A 21,842-nucleotide genomic window follows, 5' to 3' on the forward strand; every position below is an offset into this window, starting at 1 on the left:
GCGATTTTCTTATTTGAGTTCAAAATGGGTCGTAAAGCAGCGGAGACAACTCGCAACATCAACAACACATTTGGCCCAGGAACTGCTAACGAATGTACAGTGCAGTGGTGGTTTAAGAAGTTTTGCAAAGGAGACAAGCGCCTTGAAGATGAAGAGCGTAGTGGCCGGCCTTTGGAGGTTGACAACAACCAATTGAGAGCAATCATTGAAGCTGGTCCTCTTACAATTACACGAGAGGTTGCCGAAGAACTCAATGTTGACCATTCTATGGTCGTTTGGCATTTAAAGCAAATTGGAAAGGTGAAAAAGCTTGATAAGTGGGTTTGTCATGAGCTGACCGCAAATCAAAAAAATTGTAATTTTGAAGTGTCATCTTCTCTTATTCCACGCAACAACAACGAACCGTTTCTCAAACGGATTGTGATGTGCTACGGAAAGTGGATTTTATACAACTGGTGATGACCAGCTCAGTGGGTGAACCGAGAGGAAGCTCCAGAGCACTTCCCAAAGCCACACTTGCACCAAAAAAAGGTCATGTTCACTGTTTGGTGGTCTACTGCCGGTCTGATCCACTATACCTTTCTGAATCCTGGCAAAACCATTACATCTGAGAAGTATGCTCAGCAAATTGATGAGATGCTCTGAAAACTGCAACGCTTGCAACTGGTCTTGTCAACAGAAAGGGTCCAATTCTTCTCCACGACAATGCCTGACCGCACGTTGCACAACCAATGCTTCAAAAATTGAACGTATTGGGCTATGAAGTTTTGCCTCATCTGCCATATTCACCTGACCTCTCACCAACTGACTACCACTTCTTCAAGCATCTCGAGAACTTTTTGCAGGGAAAATACTTCTATAACCAGCAGGATGCAGATAATGCTTTCCAAGAGTTCGTCTAATCCTGAAGCACGGATTTTTACACTACAGGAATAAAGAAACTTATTTCTCTTTGGCAAAAATGTGTTGATTGTAATGGTTCCTATTTCAATTAATAAAGATATGTTTGAGCCTAGTTATAATGATTTAAAATTCACGGTCCAAAACCGCGATTACCTTTGCACCAACCTAATACATATTCTGTCTAGGATTTTTAGTTGTAATCAACAGGAAAGATTCTATGGAGTGTGCTTGCTCTATTTTAACTAGAACCAGGGCTCCTCTGTGTAATTTTTAATACTTTATCCAATCTTCTCCACTAGATTGGAAAGTTATTGAGCATAACACCTGAGAATAGTGTCACTCTATATATCAGCATGTCCATTTCCAGATCCAGCACAAAATATTTGATATGTGGTTTAAATTCAATGAAACACCCCTATTCTACTGTTCTCATAATTTTTTGTATTATTTTTTTATTAAAGCACAGGATCATTTCTGCCTTAAAGCTTGTGTAGCTTTCCAACCATTGACAAGAGTTATCTTCACATTTAGATTATACTTTGAGTCTCTTTATGGATAACAGATATATACATGCACTTATAGTTTTCATTTGGATTACTGCTTTGTTTTGCAATGCTGAAACATTGCAAATGTTAGAGAAATGTCTTCAGAGTCAGAAAAGGATAAAGAGGTTTAAGCTGCCAAACATTCTTTCACTTTTTTAAGTAAGATTTTGCTTCCTTCACATACACATTTAGCAGATTGTTTAACAGCGGTATGAATACTCAGATCATCTGAATGACTATGGAAGAAGATGGTTATTTTAAGGATATCATTGAACAAATGCTCAAAAATTTTAAGGAGATGCAACCTGTAGTGGATGCAAAGGACAAAATGCAAAAGGAACTTTTAGTTTCCAAAATTGCGACAGCTTTGTGTGCAATGGTTGAGAAAAGTACCAATGCAAGTAAAGGAGTTGCATCAGTTTGCTAAAGGAGTGCTCCAAGATGTCCATGTACCAATCATTGTCTTTGCTGAATGGTGGTAACCACGTTGGGTGTTTGGAATCTTCTCTCACTCTTGATGAAGTATCCCATCATGAATCTTCAGTTACGTGACTTTTATAGAAAAATCACCAAAGAGTAATCAGATGCCTCCACATCTTAGAAAAACCCAAGTGCAGGTTCATGCAAACCACTACCGTGGACACCTTGAAAAAGTTGCAGGATGCATGAAAACCTGAGAATGCCAAGAATACCATGGAGTCTGCTGCAGATTAGTTAGAGCGAATTGTCAGAACTATGGGACTGATCTTAGACATCTGCCAAAAAGTTGTAAAGATTATAGAAGCCAATATTTCTGGGGTTAAGAAAGCAAATGACTAGTAGGAGTGCAACAGAAGTGCTCATTTCTGTCAGAAAATCAATTCAAATCCTGTGAGTTTTCACAGCACTTTTTAAGACCTTTCATGTCCAACATGTGGTCTGTTGGGACATTGGTGCAAAGGGTAGTCACTTCGCAAACCATTACCTCAAGTTTTGCTGTATTCAAATAAAAATAATCAAAGAAAGCCTGCTTGAAATGGAAGTTACTAAAAAGAATACATATATTGTTAAAAAATCAAGGTAGTATTACATTTGAGGATGTTTCTAAAGATATTTCATCTTAAAGGATAATTGAAATAGCCTTAAACTAATTTCCACTTTTAGCAATTCTGTTTTTAGTTATTACAGTGCAAAGTCCAGGTAAATGTAAATGTTATCATTAGATAATATGGCAGAAACAACTGTTCAGGGTTAGGAAACAATAAAAACCCTCTGCATTTTTGTCACTCTTACACCAACTTCTACATACATCAAGGCCTGCCTATCATAAGCACTCAATACTTTTGATATAATTTATCCAGAAATAAAGAACAATGAATGAGGAATAATAGAATTTTCTTGCTTAAATGAATAAGACCAAAGTAGATGACTTATTCTCATTTGTCCTGTACTGAGGTCTTATAATTAGGAGATATTAGAGGCCGAAAAATGGAGGTGCTCTAACTTTTCACAGTGAAAAGACCGTAACACATGTAGAAGTAGGAGGTCTGAGATGTGCTTGTATTGGGGAGGAAAAGTTAGACAAGTCCATCAGCCTACCGTAAAGTCTTTGGCTTTCATGCATTGTAAATAGCGTATGCTCTCAAGGTTGTCCTATTTCACATGATACCTTATGGGAACTTTGTTGAAAATAAGAAAATTAATAACTGTAGTTCTTTATTGGAATTTTCCTTCTGAAAATACCCAAGTTGTTTTCCTGATTTAAATATTTTCTCATTTAAAATTTAAAATTTCAGTTTTCTCCTATAAAAAGAAAACATTTCTCTATACTCTGTTCAGAGAATAAAGTCTGAAGCATGAGAAACTAAAAGGGAAAGACTTTGAGTGTGAGCATTTGATGGAGAGGGAGGAAGAAGATACTCCATGTATTTTTTTAGCTTGCCATGCAATCACTTCCACCAAGGTTGCCAGATAACCTCCTTAGTCATGGCTACTTTAAAGTTGCACTTCTGTTTGCTGGAGCCAAGAGGTCAGCTCCAAAGCCAGAACTGTCATTGTAATTACTACTGTAATCTTAACTAAGGACTCCCTTGTTCCCTAATAGTAAGACCTTCAGAAAGTCCCGTGGCAAGGCTCAAGGGGATTTTGACAATTTCCAGGGCTTAGAGGGACTGGAAAAAGGATGAGTTTGAATACATTAACTCTGCGTTTTGTGTTAGCTCCAGTGCTGAAACCTGGCTAATTTACAATAGCTATCCATTAATAGCTGTCTTATTTTGAGGAGAATCTTGGGCTGATCCGTTTGCTACACTCCCCTCAAAAATACATATATATATAGATGGGAGGAGGAAGTGCAGCTCTCACTTTGCTACTTTTTCTGAATCGGTATGTGTCTGGAGTTTCATGCTCTTCTCTTGGTTTTAGGATTGTGTCCCACAGTGTTTTAACAGCTGCGGGCTTCACATGGAGATGAATGGGAGAAGGACCAACAGAAGTCCTGGGGCAGTCTTTCTGTGAAATGACTGAAAGAATGACTGGTTCAAGGGAGTTCATGGGAATGGCAGTTCAAGGGAAGTCTCTCCGTAGTGCCAATGGGAATAGTGGCTGGTGTTAGAGACGGGTGGTTTTCAGATGCCGGTGGCTCTTGTGAGACTGGCCATCATTCACAGTGCCTCTCACAGACATTTTCCTGCCAGTGGGCACCACCGGTCTGTCCCCTCTGATGACTTCGTGTCTGTTGCTGCTTCCCAGCTTGCGGAAGTATTAGAGGAAAGCTGTATTCTTCTCAAACCTGTTACTCTTAAATGATGTTTCTCGCAAATACTTCGGTTTTGAGTTCCTCTCCTTTACTCTCAATTCATTCAGGTTTTAAAGAACAAAGTGGGGAAGGTGCACTTGTTTTTGTCTGATGCCTCATCTCATTCTTCCTCTAAGGCCACGAGCACAGTACGGCCTAAGTGTTTGAATGAACACAAGTGGGGAGAAAAAAGATAACCGTCATAAAGACACAACGAAACAAAACGTATGGTCATTTACTACAAAATAGTAAAAGGAAGAAAGACAGAAGGTCCTGTAATACTTGTAATCCCACCCCCCTGCCCCCCCACCCCACTTTTTATCAGTTGCCAACGCATGAGGCAGCGTCTTGGTATCCCTGAAAGCATTTACCTAAATAAATGTCTGGTGAATTTTACCAAATCAAGAACTAGTTCATTCAATGTAAGTCCATTTGATTCAAATCATTAGATAACTTAGGCCAAGCATCCTGATTCTCCAAGCAAATCAAACTCTAGAAAATTTTCTTTCACTGGATTGATTTTTTTTTTTAAGAGTAAATAGAGAACTTCAGGACAAGCAGATAGGCATATTAGAACATTGTATTATAAAGATGACAATAAAGTAATAAATGGAGCCAGAGTATTTTTTTGTATACACAAAAAGGAGAGGTGCATGTGTTACTTTAATAAAATTATTATAGAGATAAATACTATGCAACCTTACAGTGCATTGCCGTCTCTTTTAAGAATCCATGTGAATTTATGCACATATGAGGGTCCATTAATTTTCAGAAGATATCCCAGACTAACAAAGGAATAGAAATTACAGAGAATGTTTCAAAACTGGCCTCCTAAAATTTTATGAACTTAGACTTTTAATCAGTTTAAATCAGCGGTCCATTTTATAGACTTCTTCCTCAAAAACTTGAGACTGCAAGCAGAGACCGAGGGAATGCAAACTATGTACATTCCTCCTTAACTAAACCCACAAATCTACTTGATTCAAGAGAATCATTTCTATCTCCAGAGATTTGTTCTGGAAATCAGCAGCAGCAGGGAGAAGAACTAAGTTATCTTTAAAAAACTTGGTTATTCCCTTAAGGATTATATCACATAAATCAGAAGCGTGGAGGGCTTATTAAACACAGATTTCTGGGTTGCTGACTCCACAGATTTGGGTTCCGGCTTTAGAATTCGCATCGCTAACATGGTCTTCAAGGATGCTGCTGCTGGTGATACTGGGGACATGCTTTAAGAGTCACTGATTCAGGAGAATTGTCTTACTCAGAAAATTGATATGGAGAGCTAATGCTTTAGGCTGGCTTTTTAGTTTAACTGAGTGGCTTCAGCTTTCACTCCACTCCACTCCACATTACTCCTCCACTCTGGCAGACCCGTCTATTTTCTGACCCTTACACACATCAATCATTTCTATGTCTCACCTCCCTTTCCTACACAGCTCTGTTTTCCACCCATCTGAGGCCCCTCCCCCTAGCGTCTTCTCCAAGAGAATGCAATATTCAACCCCAGGCCAGAGGAATCTTGTTTTGTTCTCTAAACTCAAGTGCTTGTTATATGTCCTCATTTTGTAACGATGTTACTCATATAACAACATTGTTATATGTACCCTAAGCTCTTGATACATACACTTGCCTACTGTTTTTCCTCCTTCCTCTCACCCCTTGCTCCTACCCCAATGTTCCAAGGACTCACTGGCTCAAGTGCTGCCTCCTCCTTGAAGCGTTCCTGACTTCTCTTGCCACGAAGAAATCTCTCTTCTGAACTTTCATGAATGGAAGACTTGATTTTCCCCTTTGTTTTGGTATTTCCTTTGTTACTTAATTTCTCCCAAGAGACGATAAATTCATGGAAGATCTGGCCTACTGTATTCAAATTGTATTCCCCAAAGTGCTTTGTAGATAGTATGGCTCAATAAATGCATTTATATGGCACAGAAAAAATATGTACAAGATGTTGGGAGGCCATTCCTAACACATTTCACCACTGCCTCACCAATAAAAGCTGACTGCCAAGCTTGTTCCTGGAGCCATGCCCCCAGGACTCGTTACTAGGTAGTCACTAACCTGCCAAGTTCCTGTGCAATGAAGCATATGCTTGCCTTATCGGATGTACAGGCCAATGCAAGCTAGGTGACAGATGTGCAGGTGGCCCTGTTATTTTCAAAATCCCAATGTAAAGATGGATAACTTTAGATGGTTGAATTGTCTAGCAGGTGATTTTATGCAGTGAAGTCCCCATTGAGTCTCTTCTGTCGGGGCACAGGCCCTTTAGGAAGTTCGACTTGGGTCAGATGAGCTGATTTTCACTTTTGTTGTTTCTTACGCAAACCTCAGAGGGACTAAGTAGTGTGGACTTTGGGAATTCAAGGTTATGAAGCTAGCTATCACTTCACTCCCTTTAGCCCAATATTCTTTGGAGATGAGACAGAGCAGTCCACCCCCGTTGCTCCACCGATGTGGTAATACCAGAGAGAAGAGTTGGAGAACATTCCCAGGTATGAAGTTTGATGATTTATACTTCTTAATTGTTTGCACGTAGCGGGGACTCAATATATCTTTGATTTTTGCTTGATAATTAGATGGAGTTGTTTTTAAAAAATTTATCTCCACACACATCCACATGTTTTTCTAATGTATGTAAATTTGTGGCGAATACTTAAAATCCAATTTGCCACAAAATTCTCTGTAAATTAACATGAATTTAAATTTCAACTTTTGTAATGGTTTAGGAACGTGTGCAGCACCCCATTACTGGCAGTGAGTGAGATTTCACTAACATCTTTCCCTTGTATTTCTCAAGTTTCCGTGTTTCCTCCCATCTGTGACTACACTAATTTGGCCTTGGATACTGATAAAAAAAATCTCTGATGAAAATTCACTCCTTAGTTATATCTCTGGGGCTCAAAGCTTTTCTATTTGATGAAGAATTTGTGCTTTGCTTTTTAACTCAAGCTTCTCTGAATTTTTCCTATTGAGGACTGAATAAAATAAGGGAGTGTCCTTATATTCATCATAACTCCTTCAACTGCTTGAGACAGAAAATTTAATTCAAATTACTTAAGCAAAAGTAGAGTTTATTGATTCATGTAATAAAAAGCCCACAGTATCCATTTCAGGCACGGTTGGATCTAGCGGTTCACGCACTCTCATCAGGACTCAGTTTCTTTTCACTTCTCAGCTCCTCCTCCATTGTGTGAGCTCCATTCTCAGGGAGGTGGGGTCTCCCTTCCTGGCGGCAAATAGCTGCTAGAAGCTCTAGGCACATACTCTGTTTTCATTAATCTCTACTCAAACAAACAAGCAAAGTTCCCATCTCACTCCCAATCCCAGTGCCAAAAAAAGTATCCTGAAGTTATCTCAGACTGTGATTGGGTCATTTTCTACCCCAGCATGGACATCTGTGTTCATGGAGAAGATGGATACTGAATTACAGGCCCACTCCTAGGCAGTGGGCTGGGCCAGTGCTGCGTCAGATGCTGGTGGGGGCAGAGTGATTCCCCAAGGGTGTTCAGGGTGCTCTGACTGGAATAAAGCAAAAGGGTACAGGAAAAGCAAACGACAGTTTCCTTTACACCCCACTTTTAGAAGAGATGATGGCACTGATCAAAACTGAGAGAGCAGCAGTAACTACAGGAGCGGGTGTACTCGTTATACTGGAAGCTGTAAAAACAAACAAAAAAGTTAGAAATGTTTGAGCTAGCAGAGAGTTTTTTAACTACCTCATTTCTCCTTTGACTAACTTTTATTAAAAAAACAATTTTTTTTTTAAAATCTCTCCCTCTCTCTCTCTCTCTGTCTCTCTCTCTCTGTCTCTCTCTTTTTAAGGAGGACACAAGCTCACAGTGGCCCATGCCGCGATCGAAAAACGGCAACCCTGGTGTTATCAGCATGCGCTCTAAACAACTGAGCTAACCGGCTACCTCTGATTAACATTTTTTAACTTAGAAAATTTCTAATAAAAATATTTGAAGTTAGCTGCTTTTAATAAAGTATTCTCTGAGATTTTTCTAACTAACAGAACTCAGCTTGCTTATTTGGCACGTGATGAAACAGGCACCAAGAGGTTAAGAGATTTACTTCAGTCTACCCAGCTAGTTGGTGGTAGAGATCCCCGGATTTTCAGTCTTCATTATTATCAGTGTTATCACCATCACCATTATCCCTATCTTACTTATCATCTTCATCTCCACTAGGAAAGCTAACATTGATTAAGTAATTTATTCTGTGCTAAGATCTGTTTTAAGCACTTGCTATAAATTAACTCATTTAATCCTCACAACAAACCTATGAGGTAATTATTCTCATTATCCTAATTTTTCATTTGATAAAACTGTGACACAGAGATGTGAAGAAACTTGCCAAACATCACACACCTAGTATGTAGTGTCGGCAGCATTCAAACTCACAGTTTCACCCAACTCTATTTTCAAGCACTGTATTATCTCTCCATATAGTGTCTGTCCTCATATAATTTTTTTTTTTTTTTTTTTTTTACTATAAGGTGGGCAAAAAGTATTTATACAGTCTTGCTTGCTATGTGTGTGTACTGCCTACACATAACATGCTCTTCACAGGAAGTAGGGAAAGGTTAGCATCCAGTTAGGTATGGCTGTTGAAAGCGAAACTTGAATACCAAATAATTATTGTCAGGGAATACAATGGGGTGTGGATATACAATGCGATGGAAGATGGAAACTTTTTTAAAAAAATGCTCTAAATAAAGAGTGGAATCTCCTCTTCAACCAGACTTCACTGATTATTAGGCTAGAAAAGATGTTGGAGGTAGGAAAACATTCCGCTTTGTGATTGCCTCAATATTTAACCATATTGTTTGATGGGATGACCAGATGATGGAGAAATATTTTCCCATTGCTTTCACATGATATATAAACTGTTTGTTTCCTAGAATTTCTATTTGGAATTATGTATCTATCTATATATCTATATCTATATCTATATCATCTATATATCAACAATAATTTTCATACCCCCACCCCCAGTTTTCACCAGTAATAGTAGACAAGGAAAATTAATAGTACATATTTCTAAGATTTTTGTCAGGTTGTGTTAAATTTGTATTATCTGAATTCTGACAGGGACCGAGGAACCAATACCACTTTAGCAGGTCACTCAGAATGATTCTCAAACTTTTGGTTTTGTTTTCTCTTCCCTGAGGCTAGAGATCACAAGGCCCTCCAACCCCACCCTTTCTCACTTTCTAATGGGGTAAGATTCTACTGAATAGATAACAGAAAATACTGATCCACAGTGAGGCAATGTAGCAGAGAAAGATAGTGATTTTTGGAAGTGGTTAGTCTTGGTGTTGAAGTTCTGCCCCTAGCTGTTTGACTTGACCATGCTAGTTACTTTCTTTGGGTCTCAGTTTTCTCACCTGTAGAATGAGACCATCTCAAGGTTTTTGGAAATACTGTGATCACTACCACTACTCTTCACTTTACATCACTGCTGTTATGATGATGATGCTCAAATAAGAGACAAACATATAGACATTATTATGTTGTAATTATTCTCATCTTTCAAAACCACCTCATAAGCCCCCTTTCAGAATAAGTAGGATATTAAAAAAATCTTAATTTTATTTTCTCAGGTTAAAATAACTTTTCTAACTCTTGTTACTTTTTCTCAACCTCTCTTATGGTCATTATCATTTCTACCTCTATTAATTTTTTTTTCCACATACTATATGCCAGGGGTGCCAAAAAAAGTACACATTTTAAGAGATGTTATCTATGTATTACTTTTCGAAGTTGAATTGTATTACGGTAGCAATGTGTAGTATGACGTTTGCTCAAAAGATGGCGTTAATCAAATGAATGCTTGCGTCATTCATTGTATTACAATTTTGCTACAGGTTTTTCCTTTCTTAAAATGTGTATATATTTTTTTGGCACCCTCTGTATTTAGGAATATAAACGAAAAAACATCTGTGAATTTAATTACAATCTACAAAATCTTTCCTTTGAGAATACCTTGTATTAATCTTACTTTTGTATTTGGCTTTACTTCTCTTTTAGACTATCTGTCTCGCCAGTGCTTTTTATTTCCTCTGTACCCTAGTACAGTATTTTTCAAATCAGAGGTTGTAATCCATTAATGTTTGTGACAATCAGTTTTGTAGGCCACGACCATCACTCTTTAATAATGTAATAAAATAGAATAAAAAACACTAGAGTCACACTGCATGTATGAGGATTAATTATTGTCTTGTTACATATACATCTGTGTGTGTGTATTTATGTATATGCGAAGTGAGTTATAATGTGACTAGCGACAGTCACAGAAGACTGAAGCTAATGATGTGTCTCAGTCACATTTTTGAATGGACAAATGTCCTGGAAGCAATCTATAGAGAAAATTGTGCCGGACTTTTTGTTCAAAAATATGGGAAAGGGTCTTACTTTTGTCATTTGTAAACTGTCTGAATAATCTTACAAAACCATTTAAACTCTCTAAATCTCAGTATTCACATTAGTATAGTGCAGTCAATAATCCAATATACGGGGTGGTTGTAAGCATTAAACAGATAATGTGTGTGCAAGTCTTTTGTAAACTAAATTGCCACACAAATGTCATTTTATTGGTGTCTTATAACCTAATTTTGGTCATCTCTGCCTTCAGGTATACAGTCTGCGGAGAAATATGTAATTATTATACCTTTTATTTTATGAAGTCTAAATCTGTAAATTATATGACGATTCAGAAAGAGTCAATCTCTTGAAAAAAAGCCAAAAAGGTAAAACTGACATGCAGTATATGTAGTTAATTTAGTATTTTGAGACAAATGCTATCTATATAGCCTCTTTCTGTTAAAATGAGCATTAATGTTTCAGAACGTTATCTAGGAAAAAGTTGGCATTCAAAAGATGGTAAACATTATTTCTTCTGTCTCTTCCTTTGTTCTATTCTTACTGTCAATATCACGGACACACACATTTGTGCCGTTAAACTATTATTCCGCTTCCATGTACAAAGTACTTTTCCAGAGTTGTTTTCAGTTGTGTTTGAGAGGGCGTACACCGCTTGCTATCACAACATTCCCTCTAGGAAAGTATTATCCGCATTTTATAAATGAAGAAACAGGCTCAGAGGTTGTCATTTGTATGAAAGGCCACATAGCTACTAACATATGCCCAGCTCTTACTGGCTCTGAAGTCTGTTCTCTTTCCACTGTTATGTGGTCTTCCAGATTCATTCAATTATGTGTTCCATCTTTCATCCATTTGTGTGAGACAGACACTACTTCAAGGTGAATGTGATGCTACAAATAGGGAAAACCGATTTGAGAAAACTGAAGCCCAGAGTAAAAGAAAACAGGAAACAGGAAGTGAAAATAAATAATGATAATAGTAGCTTAAAAGTTTTGAGTACTTACTTACATGTGTCATATACTATTCTAAATGCTTTTACATGCATTGATTTATTTTATCCTCCCCAGATTCTTATAAGGTATGTTTTTATTAAAAAATTATTGCTGTTTTACATATAAAGACACAGGCACAGAGAGACTAAGCCATTTGCCCATGTTCTCACTGCTACCAACTGGTAAGGTTAACATGTAAAACCAGGCTTACTACAAACAATTGGCTATATTTTTTTCTAGAAACATGCTTAAGAATTTTGATTATGTGAAACACTTTAACAAATAAATCCCTCTTCTTTGTGAATCCAGCGATACAGAACAGAGCATGTATTTGTGTGTCTACAGATTTTTGGCATGGATTATTTTGCTGGAGGAGCAACATTTAAGGGCAAATAACTAACATACTTTGAGTCTTACAATGGGCATGAAAACATCTGTTTCTATGGTAACCAGTATAGGTCATGCGAGGGGTGAGAGAAGAATTAAAAAAGGAAAGCTGTTGGTTTAGAATGTCTTAAACAATTTTTCTTTTGCAAACTCACTTCTTTAAATGTATTATATTATAATTTGACCTCTTGACTCCCTAAAGATGACAGATTCCTGAAAACTGTGAACTTGAGAACAGCAGTTATAAGTTAACAACCAATTTTGAAATAAATTGAAGGACTAGAATATTCTTTAATCTACTGTCTCTTCGTTGGGAGAATTACAGTGTTTTGGCTGGCCAGTTTTAAAGGTCTTTATGTTGTCTTTCAAATATGATGTCTGCCAGATTAAGGGAACAGGAGAGAAATCAGGAGTCACTGGCTTATAGAGACTTTTGGGGACATAGACTAGCTTGTGGCTTCTGTTAATAAAAAAAGTAAAAGGAAAAAAAAAGTGAAAGGATAAGAAATAGTTTCCTGAGAGGATTCCAGTCAGTGCTTCAGAACACCATGTGTGAATTCCCTAGACCGAGGTGAGTCATATAGTCCAGATGATTGGGAGAGGTGAGGTGGAAAGTAGAAGTTATCTAGAAAATCAGGTCCGAGCAGGGTACGAGGAGAAGCAGAACATATCACCCTAAAATGTGCCTCTTTCGCATGAGGATTATTTTGAGATGAAGGCAATCAAGAGCAGACTCAGGTAAAACTTTTTATCTTCCCTTTAACTGCCTAAAAATTTTTAGAACTAGGCCCTGTACCAGGAAGAGTAGTGCTACTACCAGAGATAACTTTTTCATCTCAAAGACTTACCTGCATGGCAGGGCAAACATTTGTTTACCAAACGTTTGCTCTTTTCCTGTGAATTGCCTTCCTCCCTTTTGAAGCCCCAGACCCCTGTCCCTTTCCTTAGCTCAATATGGTATATAAATCTCAATTGCCTGGCTGCCTTTGAGTCTCATAATTTTAGGGGGCTCCTGTATATATGAAATTAATTTTTTCCCCCTTGTCAATCTGTCTTTTTATTAGAGTAGGGAGGATCTCAGCCAAGAACATAGAAGGGTAGAGAGAAAATTATTTTTTTTCCCCTGCAGTACATTGATCTTAGACCATCCCATTGAAGGACTCCCAGATAAGAAAGACACATCACTTCCTTCCTCCCATTGTTCATGTATAGATCAATCCAATACTGCGCCTGGATGTTGGGATAGATAGAGTATTATTTATCAGTTCACAGAAATGACTTAAGGAAGAAGGTTTCAGACATAGCTTACTTACTGAGACAAAACATTGAAGTTAATAGCCGAGAGTATTCCAAAGCCAATCATACTTTTTTAAATCAGTAGAGATAAGTGGTTGTTTGTTCTGTCCATTCCAAGTCTATATAGCCCTTTTGTCCTCAACTACAGTGACTGTACTAACAACCAGCCAGTGGCAGATGAGGCTTATATAAGGTGGAACCAGAGGATGAAGCAGACTTCTCTGCTACTTTCAGTCAGAGCCCAGAATCAAAGGACAAATGTCATCCTTGCAGCTCAAGCTTATTGTTCTCCCTCTTATACTCTCCCAGGTAGTTTTATAGCTGTGCTGGCTGGGAAAACACTTTAATTCTAGCTCTTGGCCTATAATACAATGTCTCTAACTAAAACATCACCCTCCAAGACCAGTGGTATTTTTATTCTGCCATTTACAACCTTGTTTCCCAAGGCTGCACAAGCTGCTAATTGGTGAATTTCTAAGAAAAATAATAGATATGGTAACTCACTTGCAGGTGACCACATTTCAGGTCATTTACATTGTGGCTACTGTTCCTTGGTCTTGACTAAGGGTTGAGCCTTCTAGAATATTTTCTTGTTCTAGCAAATATTGGAACTGTTTTTAGTCAATTGAGTTATATGGTCACTTGACCCAAGGCCCAGCTCACTCAGAGCCATGAAAGAGAATGCTTCATTTATTCACTCACTTTTTCAACAAATATAGATTAAGCATCTCTGTCAAAGGACTAAAGTTAATAATAGTTAACACTTATTTATCCTTTATGGTATGCTAGGGAGTGTAGAAATAATTTAGTATTTTATTTTACTTTATCTTCACAAGAGCCCTTTGGGGTTCTATTATGATGCTCATTAAGAAACTTAAGAGAGTTTAAGCAACTTGACAGAACACGCTAAAAACTGATGGTACAAGCTGGATATGAATCCAGATAGGGTGGCTCTGGGGTGAGACTGCCGGTATTCCATGCCAGGCTCTTAAAAACTGTGTGGTCAAATTCCCGCTCACAAAGAGCTTACAGAGCAACACAAAAAATAATTGATTTCCTTAAGTATGATTCATGACTTCAAATATCCAGACAAGACCAACCAAGCTCCCAGAATCTAGTAATATGTATGGCCACCCCAGCTAAGCCTTAATTCAAAACCAAACTGAAGTTGTGTTTGAATAATTTCACCACAGGAAAGCAAAGATCATTAGTTTGGGGCAGGGGTGTGTGTGTGTGGGGGGTGTCTTGAATTATTTGAGTGTGGCAGAACATGGATAATTATTTCTATTATATATTCCTCTCCCTCAGTTTCCTACTCCTTAACATAAATATTGTATGCTTTTTCACTTAATATATTTTACTGTGCTGGTTAATCTAGTTGCTTCATGATAAGAATGAAGCAACAGTGTCCTATCAGGTGTACTTCCAAAGAATCCCGCAACCTGACTATGGATTTTCTCATTTTTTATTAAACCTCACTGTTGTCTTCATATTCTACTCTAGTTGTTCATTCTCACAAACACCGATCTCTTGTGTCTATGGGGCAGATATGCGTTTCACTCACACTGCTGCCTACCACTGCCAAGGAGAGGAGGATAAAATGGAATCAGCCATGTGATTTTCTAAAAAAGAATTTAACAATTTTCTTTTGTATTGTGGTATCTCTGATTTCTCCTGCTTCAGTTCATTTTCTACAATATCATCAGTGCTATTGCTAAAATATTGATCTTATTGATGCTGCACACCTTAAAACGTCTAATGACTTCTCCTTACCTACAGCATGAAGTTTGAAAGTCCTGAGGATAAAATACATGAGTTTTTACAAGTGGACCCCATCAGAACTCTCCTACTCATTTTCTACTCCTAGCCTCCTCCTACCTCCTACACATCCTGTGTTCTAGCCATCAGGAATTTTGGAGATTCCCTACAGTCACTAGGCTGTTTGAAATGCCTGTGGTTCAGCATTTGCTGTTTTCTGCTTAAATAACGACTTTTTTTCCCTCTCCTTTCACTAAAAACCCCCATTCCTACTTCAAGTCCGATGTGGTCCTCTCCTGTTAGGTCTTCTTCACTTTCTGTAGAGAGAAGGAGTAGCTTCCTGCCTGAGCAGCCACAACCATTGCTTAAACACTGAATGTGTTACTTTGTATTTTTGTGTGTAGACACTGGTTCCTATTTCTGTTTCTCATTAGTCTAAAAATCCTCCTTGATAGTAGTTTTGCTGTATTCCTTTTATATTGCCCTGGGCCCCCTATCCTAGTTCCCGGAACATAGAAGACAATTGACAGATAAGAGTGAATAACTAAATCATGCCTCCTGCTTTACTTCTAGCATTCCTTATTCATGAAATGACCATGACAGAAAATTTTGAGCGATAAGGTGAAAATGCTATATGTTATGTGCTATCTTTTTCAGTAGAGGCTTATTCTCTCTGTCTAGAATGCCCGTATATTAGTGCCATTGCAGAAATACATTTTCCTCGAGGTAGTTAAGGAGAAAGAAGAGGGGAAACCAAGAAATAAGTCAGGTTTCCTCTAATCTGTCAGTTCCTCCATAGCTGAAGGCCAATTTCCATGTTTTTGGCCTTCCCCCTGCCCCCCATGCCCACTCAGAAAAATAACTTTTATAAAAGAATAGTAGTCTGTGATCCGGATATGAATTCAATTTAGATCAATAATAGTACCTTTTAGCAGCTGACAGTTATATGTGCTCAGATTTCCAGTTGACCGCAGTTGCAACCAATTTCCTCTTGGGTGGTAGCTCATGTTTACAACTTCAAACAACTCATAGGGAGGGACCAGGACCTCCTTCTTGAGAGAGAAGTTTTGCACAGGTACACCCATGCAGGTAAATATGGTAAATAGAGTTTGGTTCCCAAACTTCTGTGCCTCTTTTCTTAGGAGGGAGAAGGATAGGAATTGGCCAAATCGAATGGTGGCACCTGTGGAGGCTTTCAAGTAGGAATCAGCCTCATGATGCACCTCATAACACTCAGAGACATTCGTCTTGGCAGTTCCTTTCCTCAGCAGCTGGATTGCTGAGGTCAGGTAGTAATGAAGATATTTGAAATGGAATGATTGTTTATATTGCCGTGGAGACGTGGCAGCAGTGGCCATGGCTTTAGTGAAGTCGGAGTGAACATTTTTGTTCAATGTGTAAACCAAGATGGCCACAGCATGTGTAATTGTCATGTCCTTAGGGAGAGCTGTACTTCGGCTCAACCAGGTTAAGTGGGCAGAATGCCAGGCCCTGGAATAATTCCTTTGGGCTTCTACTTCTTTTGTGAAATAATTCTCTTGACTTAGCTCCTCCATGACCTGTTGGCTGCAGCCTTGGTACTGATCATCAAAGGAACGTGGTGCCAAGTTAAAGTCGATTTTAATTGCAGCCTGTAAGAAAAGAAAAATCTTGATTTTAATTTTGAAATCAGATAGTAAATGTGGTAGCAGATTTTCTGGGCTCTGTAAGGCAAGGTATCCCCTGAAACCAGTATTTGCTGAAGTAAGTTTCACTAGTAATCATCACACTGCTCTAGTCCTTCCTGCATCAGTGACTTGTGTTAGAGATTGAAGTTGGTTTGATAAATATCACTGAAAGCTCAAAAAATACTCCAATCCCCAGGGAGGAAATGACCTTTTTGTTTCACCAAAATCACAGTATTTTTTATTTTTGCATATTGAGTACGTTGAAGAAAACAATAAACTTAAAGTTTACCTATACTTTCTGTTTCCTCTATTGACCCCCTTCACTTTCTCAAATGGGTGTTTGAAGGAATGTCTTTTTTATAAATACCTAAAAGCTATAGTAAACGTTTGAACTTTATTTAAGAAAAGACTTAAATGAGGAGTAATGTTAGGTTCTCCAAGGGGATCCCCAGTAAATAACAGTCCTCTCCTCTGCCTACGTTTTGAAAAAAATTGAGAAAAAAATGAGCTAATATGAAGGCTAAAATATAATTTTTTATTACTGAATATTGTCATGTTGGGGCATACATTTTCAGGTCTGATGGTGAATGGGCATGTTAAGAGTAAACCCCAGAAAGAGGCAGACTTGCCCACTCAGCTATAGGCAGTACTGGATTGTGGTCTGCTCAGGTAAGGTTCTTGTCATGGAGGAACACTGGCCCCCTACCCTTTGCCATCAAGCTAGTTCCCAGGAGGAAGAAAAATAAGAGTCAAACTCAGCATATCCAGTTATTCTTCCTGATATTGCCAATCAAGTAAATTTGCCCACCTTCAGGGTAGCGGAGTGAGTAAAGTGCTGAACAGTGGTAGGAAGTGTGCGTAGAAAGTCCCTCCTCTTAGAAACCAGGAGTGGGAAAAACACATTTGCTAATGCGTAGTCAATTGAATATTACTTATTGATAATCTAGTGTATGTTAAACTGGAGTTAGAGATTTGAATACAAGTTCATTAAGTATCATCAGTCCGTCATGTAGAGCTATATTTCAGTGATCTACATCCCAAGGTGTTTCCTGCTTGGCAAAGAAATGATGCTTTTCTAACCAACAGTATTCATTAAGGAATATATTAAGAGGTAAGATTCTATCCAGTCAATGTCAAGGATGTTGTGCGTGGAACTCAAATAACTGTTAAAACCATCCAGTTGTGTATGAATTAGAACACATTTTTAAGATTGCTTAAACAATTTTAACCAGTAACTCTTTTGAGTGTACAAATATGATCATTCATAAGTCAATTGTTTTATTAGAGATGACGATAGGGTTAAAGACCAAGTTTTCCAGTTTTCTGGAGAAGTGGGGTTTGTATAATTGTTCTGCAGTTGGTATGTTTGGAGCTGGCAGTTAATTTTTACTCGCGGTGCTCTGTTCCAAGTGCAATTACAATATGTGTTGTTAGTGAATGTTTTCCAAACCATTTTTAAGGAAGCAACCAGCAATGCCCTCCACCCCACCGCAGAGAGAGAGAGAGAAAGAGAGAGAGAGAGAGAGAACGAGAGAAAGAGAACAGAGCTCTTTATGTGAAATTTTTCTGGAATGTCAGATCACAACCTGGCAATTTTAGTCATTGAAATACCTCTTGAGACAGTGGAAAGGGGAAAATGAGACTCTACTGTCATGTGCCCTAACCATTAACTCTTTATAGCAGGTTTACAAATAAATCGAGAGACTCTATTTAAGGTAAAATAAAACAAATTCAGTAATACCATGCCTTGTCAAGATGTGATAAACTCTAAAACTTTAATATATTACTAGATCTCAAATATGTAGACTATCATCTTTTAACATTAGGTTCCTTTTCATTATATAGAACTTTAAATTATAATACTTCTTTTGAGTTGGTCTATATGATACAGCCTAAAGCCAAATAGACTTGGTTTCCTAGAAGAAAACATAGGTAGTAAACACTCAGACATTACACTTAGTAATATTTTTTACTGGTATTTCTCCACGGGCAAGGGAAATAAAAGAAAAACAAATGGGATTACATCAAACGAAAAAGTTTTTGCACAGCAAAGGAAATGCATCAACAAAATGAAAAGGCATCCTATAGGATGGGAGAAGATATTTGTCAATGATACATCTATAAGGGGTTAATATCCAAAATCTATAAAAAATTCATATAGCTCAACACCAAAAAAACAATCCAATTAAAAAATGGGCAGAGGACCTGAATAGGCGTTTCTCTAAAGAGGACTTACAGATGTTCAATAGACATGTGAGAAGATGTTCAATGTCACTAACCATCAGAGAAATGCAAATAAAAACCACAATGAGATATCTATCACCTTGCATCTGTCAGGCTAGCTATCATCAATAAATCAACAAACAAGTGTTGGTGAAGATGTGGAGAAAAGGAACTGCTTTTGCACTGTTGGTGGGATTGCAAATTGGTGCAGCCACTACGGAAAACAGTATTAGTTTCAGGGGTACAGCATAGTGGTTAGACATTTATATAATAAGTCTAGTACTCATCTGACACAGTAGTTTTTACAATACTATTGACTATCTTCCCTATACTGTACTTTACATCCCTGTGACTGTCCTGTAACTACCAATTTGTACTTCTTAATCCCTTCATCTTTCTCAACCAGCCCCCTCAAACCCCCTCCCATCTAGTAACCATCAGTCTGTTCCCTATGAGTCTGGGGTTTCCTCAAAAAATTAAAAATAGAGCTACCTTGTGACCCAGTAATTCTACTCCTGGGTATTTATCCAAAGAAATTCAAAACACTAACTGGGGAGGATATATGCACCCCTATCTTCACTATTTACAATAGCCAAGATATAGAAACTATCTAAATGCCCATCAATAGACAATTGGGTAAAGAAATTGTGGTACATATATAAAATAGAATATTACTCTGCTATAAAAAAGAATGAAATATTACCATTTGTTACAACATGGATGGACCTAGAGGGTGTTATGCTTTACAAAATAAGTCAGACTGAGAAAGAGAAATACCATGTGATCTCACTTGGAATCTAAAGAACAAAATAAATGAACAAAACAGAAACAGACTCATAGGGAACAAACTGATGGTTACTAGATGGGAGGGGGTTTGAAGGGGCTGGGTGAGAAAGATGAAGGGATTAAGAAGTACAAATTGTAGTTACAGGACAGTCACAGGGATGTAAAGTACAGTATAAGGAATATAGTCAATAGTATTGTAAAAACTGTAGTGTCAGATGGGAACTAGACTTATTATATAAATGACTAACCACTATGCTGTACACCTGAAACTAATATAATATTGAATGTCAAATATAAATTAAAAAAATAGCCACGGAAATGAGTCATGCAGCATGGGGAATATAGTCAATAATGTAATAACTATACAGTGTAGTGTGGGTGGTAGACTTGTTGGGGTTATCACTTTGTCAGTTGTGTAAATGTCTGATCACTATGTTGTTCTGTGTGCCTGAAACTAATAAAAAAATTAATTAAAAAAGCAAACACTTGGTTTATTTTGCATTATTTGTCCTAAAAAAGCAGTGTCTCACTTAAATTTTGTTGAGAATCAAGAAAATAACGCTATACCTTCAGCTACCATAATGCCAAATTTATAAACTTAAAGAATTCCACAATTTTAAGTAATTCTTTCCCACACTCTTCACTAGTATTACTTGTTAAAATAGCTGAATGAAATTAGATTCCCGGTGCCTCCAGGTCCCCGAAAGGTTGTCAGCAGGAGAATGCCCTATTGGAGCTTTGATGATAAGAGATCACCTCCTTCATTGTGCCCCAACTCGGAACTCACCGTGGGTCTCTGCAGGCCGGAGAACAGCAGCAGGAGAGGAAGCTGCACTTGAAGGAGCCAGATTCCCCTCACAGGAGCTGCAGTGGTTGGGGGAAGAGTCTTCCTGCATCTGTTGGTCAACGGACAGCATTTGTTTGTGTCAGAAGTATTTCTTTGCTCTTGCAGCTTCATCCTGAAAAGGAGTTCTCAGAGTTCTCCTTTGGGCTTTTTTTTCGGCGTGAGTCTCAGCAAGAACCTTCCTTGCTGATGTCTATCTACGTGGAGACTTCCACTACCACCACTAACTAGTAGCAGTTTTTTCTGAGGGAAGAGATCAACTCTAACTTAACTGCAAAGCCGAAATCTCTGAAATAGCCAGACTTGTGCACCAAACAACGGGTTCTAAAGTGAACTGAAATTAGTTTCCAATTTAAAAAAAAAAACAAAAAAAAAACCTTGATCTCAACTGTATGCGTAGGAATTCCAAAGGCCTGATAAGAGTGAAGTTCAACAGCTCAGCCTCAACTTTCTCAGAAGGCAGGAAAAGGCACACACTATACAGTGTTTGGGGCCAAGTGGTATTATCTTGAGCGGCAGGCTTTCATTGCGAGTGATATGATTGGCCTGTGAAGGTCGCCACCTCAGGATGGGCCTTTGCCAGCCTGGTCTGTGCCGCTAATAGGCCCTGCCAGGAAAGGCTTGTCATGAAACAGCGCACCTTTTAGAGTTACTGTCCAAAAGAAGGTTCTCTTTGCTGCTTTTCCACGGCACTTTTGAAACTCTCCAATCCAGGAATTATACCTGTTGGCGTCAGAACTCTTCCCATCAGGGAAGGCATTGCATCCATCCATACTACTTCAGTCTGTAGTGAATCCTAACGACTGCTGTCTAAGGCAGCCTCTGAACAGCTGACACAATCAGAAACAGGCTCCAGTGTGCGAAATTATTCCAGCACTGGTATTCTGTTGAACACTCTCTCTTCAGGCGCTTCCCTTTCTCATCTGAACATCCTTCCTCTGTTCCCAAGCCCTGTGATACTTGTTTTTCTTGCAGATCTTTTCCATTCACACTTCCTGATTCATTATTTTACTGTAAAGGGAAACTAAATGCTGTTGTTGGAAATTCTGGTATTTCTTTAAGCACCCTGAAATATTTTTTAATCTAAATTTTCTGATGATCATAGCAATAGCAGTTCTGTCTCATTACAAAAGTTTAGGATATCTAGAAAAGTATAAAGGAGGAAACAGAATTACCCATAACCCTTAGCCTGGAGAAAGGTACTAGTTAGACTTAAATTTTGGTTTTATATACACACACATAGACATTCTAGGACTGAAATAATATAATATGCAAT

General features: G+C 38.1%; 2 protein-coding genes across 2 annotated transcripts; one reads left to right on the forward strand and one right to left on the reverse strand.

Moving 5' to 3' along the window:
- The first annotated feature begins 1,543 nt into the window (after positions 1-1,543).
- C10H12orf60 (chromosome 10 C12orf60 homolog) lies at positions 1,544-2,267 on the forward strand. Its single transcript, XM_033116297.1, is given in 6 exon segments — positions 1,544-1,588; positions 1,591-1,845; positions 1,847-1,908; positions 1,910-1,960; positions 1,962-2,068; positions 2,071-2,267. Coding segments are annotated over 6 exon segments (717 nt in total).
- A 13,681-nt stretch (positions 2,268-15,948) lies between these two features.
- On the reverse strand, positions 15,949-21,201 carry ART4 (ADP-ribosyltransferase 4 (inactive) (Dombrock blood group)). The gene is made up of 2 exons (XM_033116173.1): positions 20,510-21,201; positions 15,949-16,677 (listed from the first exon to the last, which is right to left on the reverse strand). The coding sequence occupies exons 1-2, from the start codon at positions 20,678-20,680 to the stop codon at positions 15,949-15,951; spliced, it is 900 nt and encodes a 299-aa protein (XP_032972064.1). The 5' UTR covers positions 20,681-21,201.
- Between the last annotated feature and the right edge of the window lie 641 nt (positions 21,202-21,842).

Source organism: Rhinolophus ferrumequinum, chromosome 10, assembly GCF_004115265.2.
Source record: "Rhinolophus ferrumequinum isolate MPI-CBG mRhiFer1 chromosome 10, mRhiFer1_v1.p, whole genome shotgun sequence".
Classification (NCBI taxonomy): domain Eukaryota; kingdom Metazoa; phylum Chordata; class Mammalia; order Chiroptera; family Rhinolophidae; genus Rhinolophus; species Rhinolophus ferrumequinum.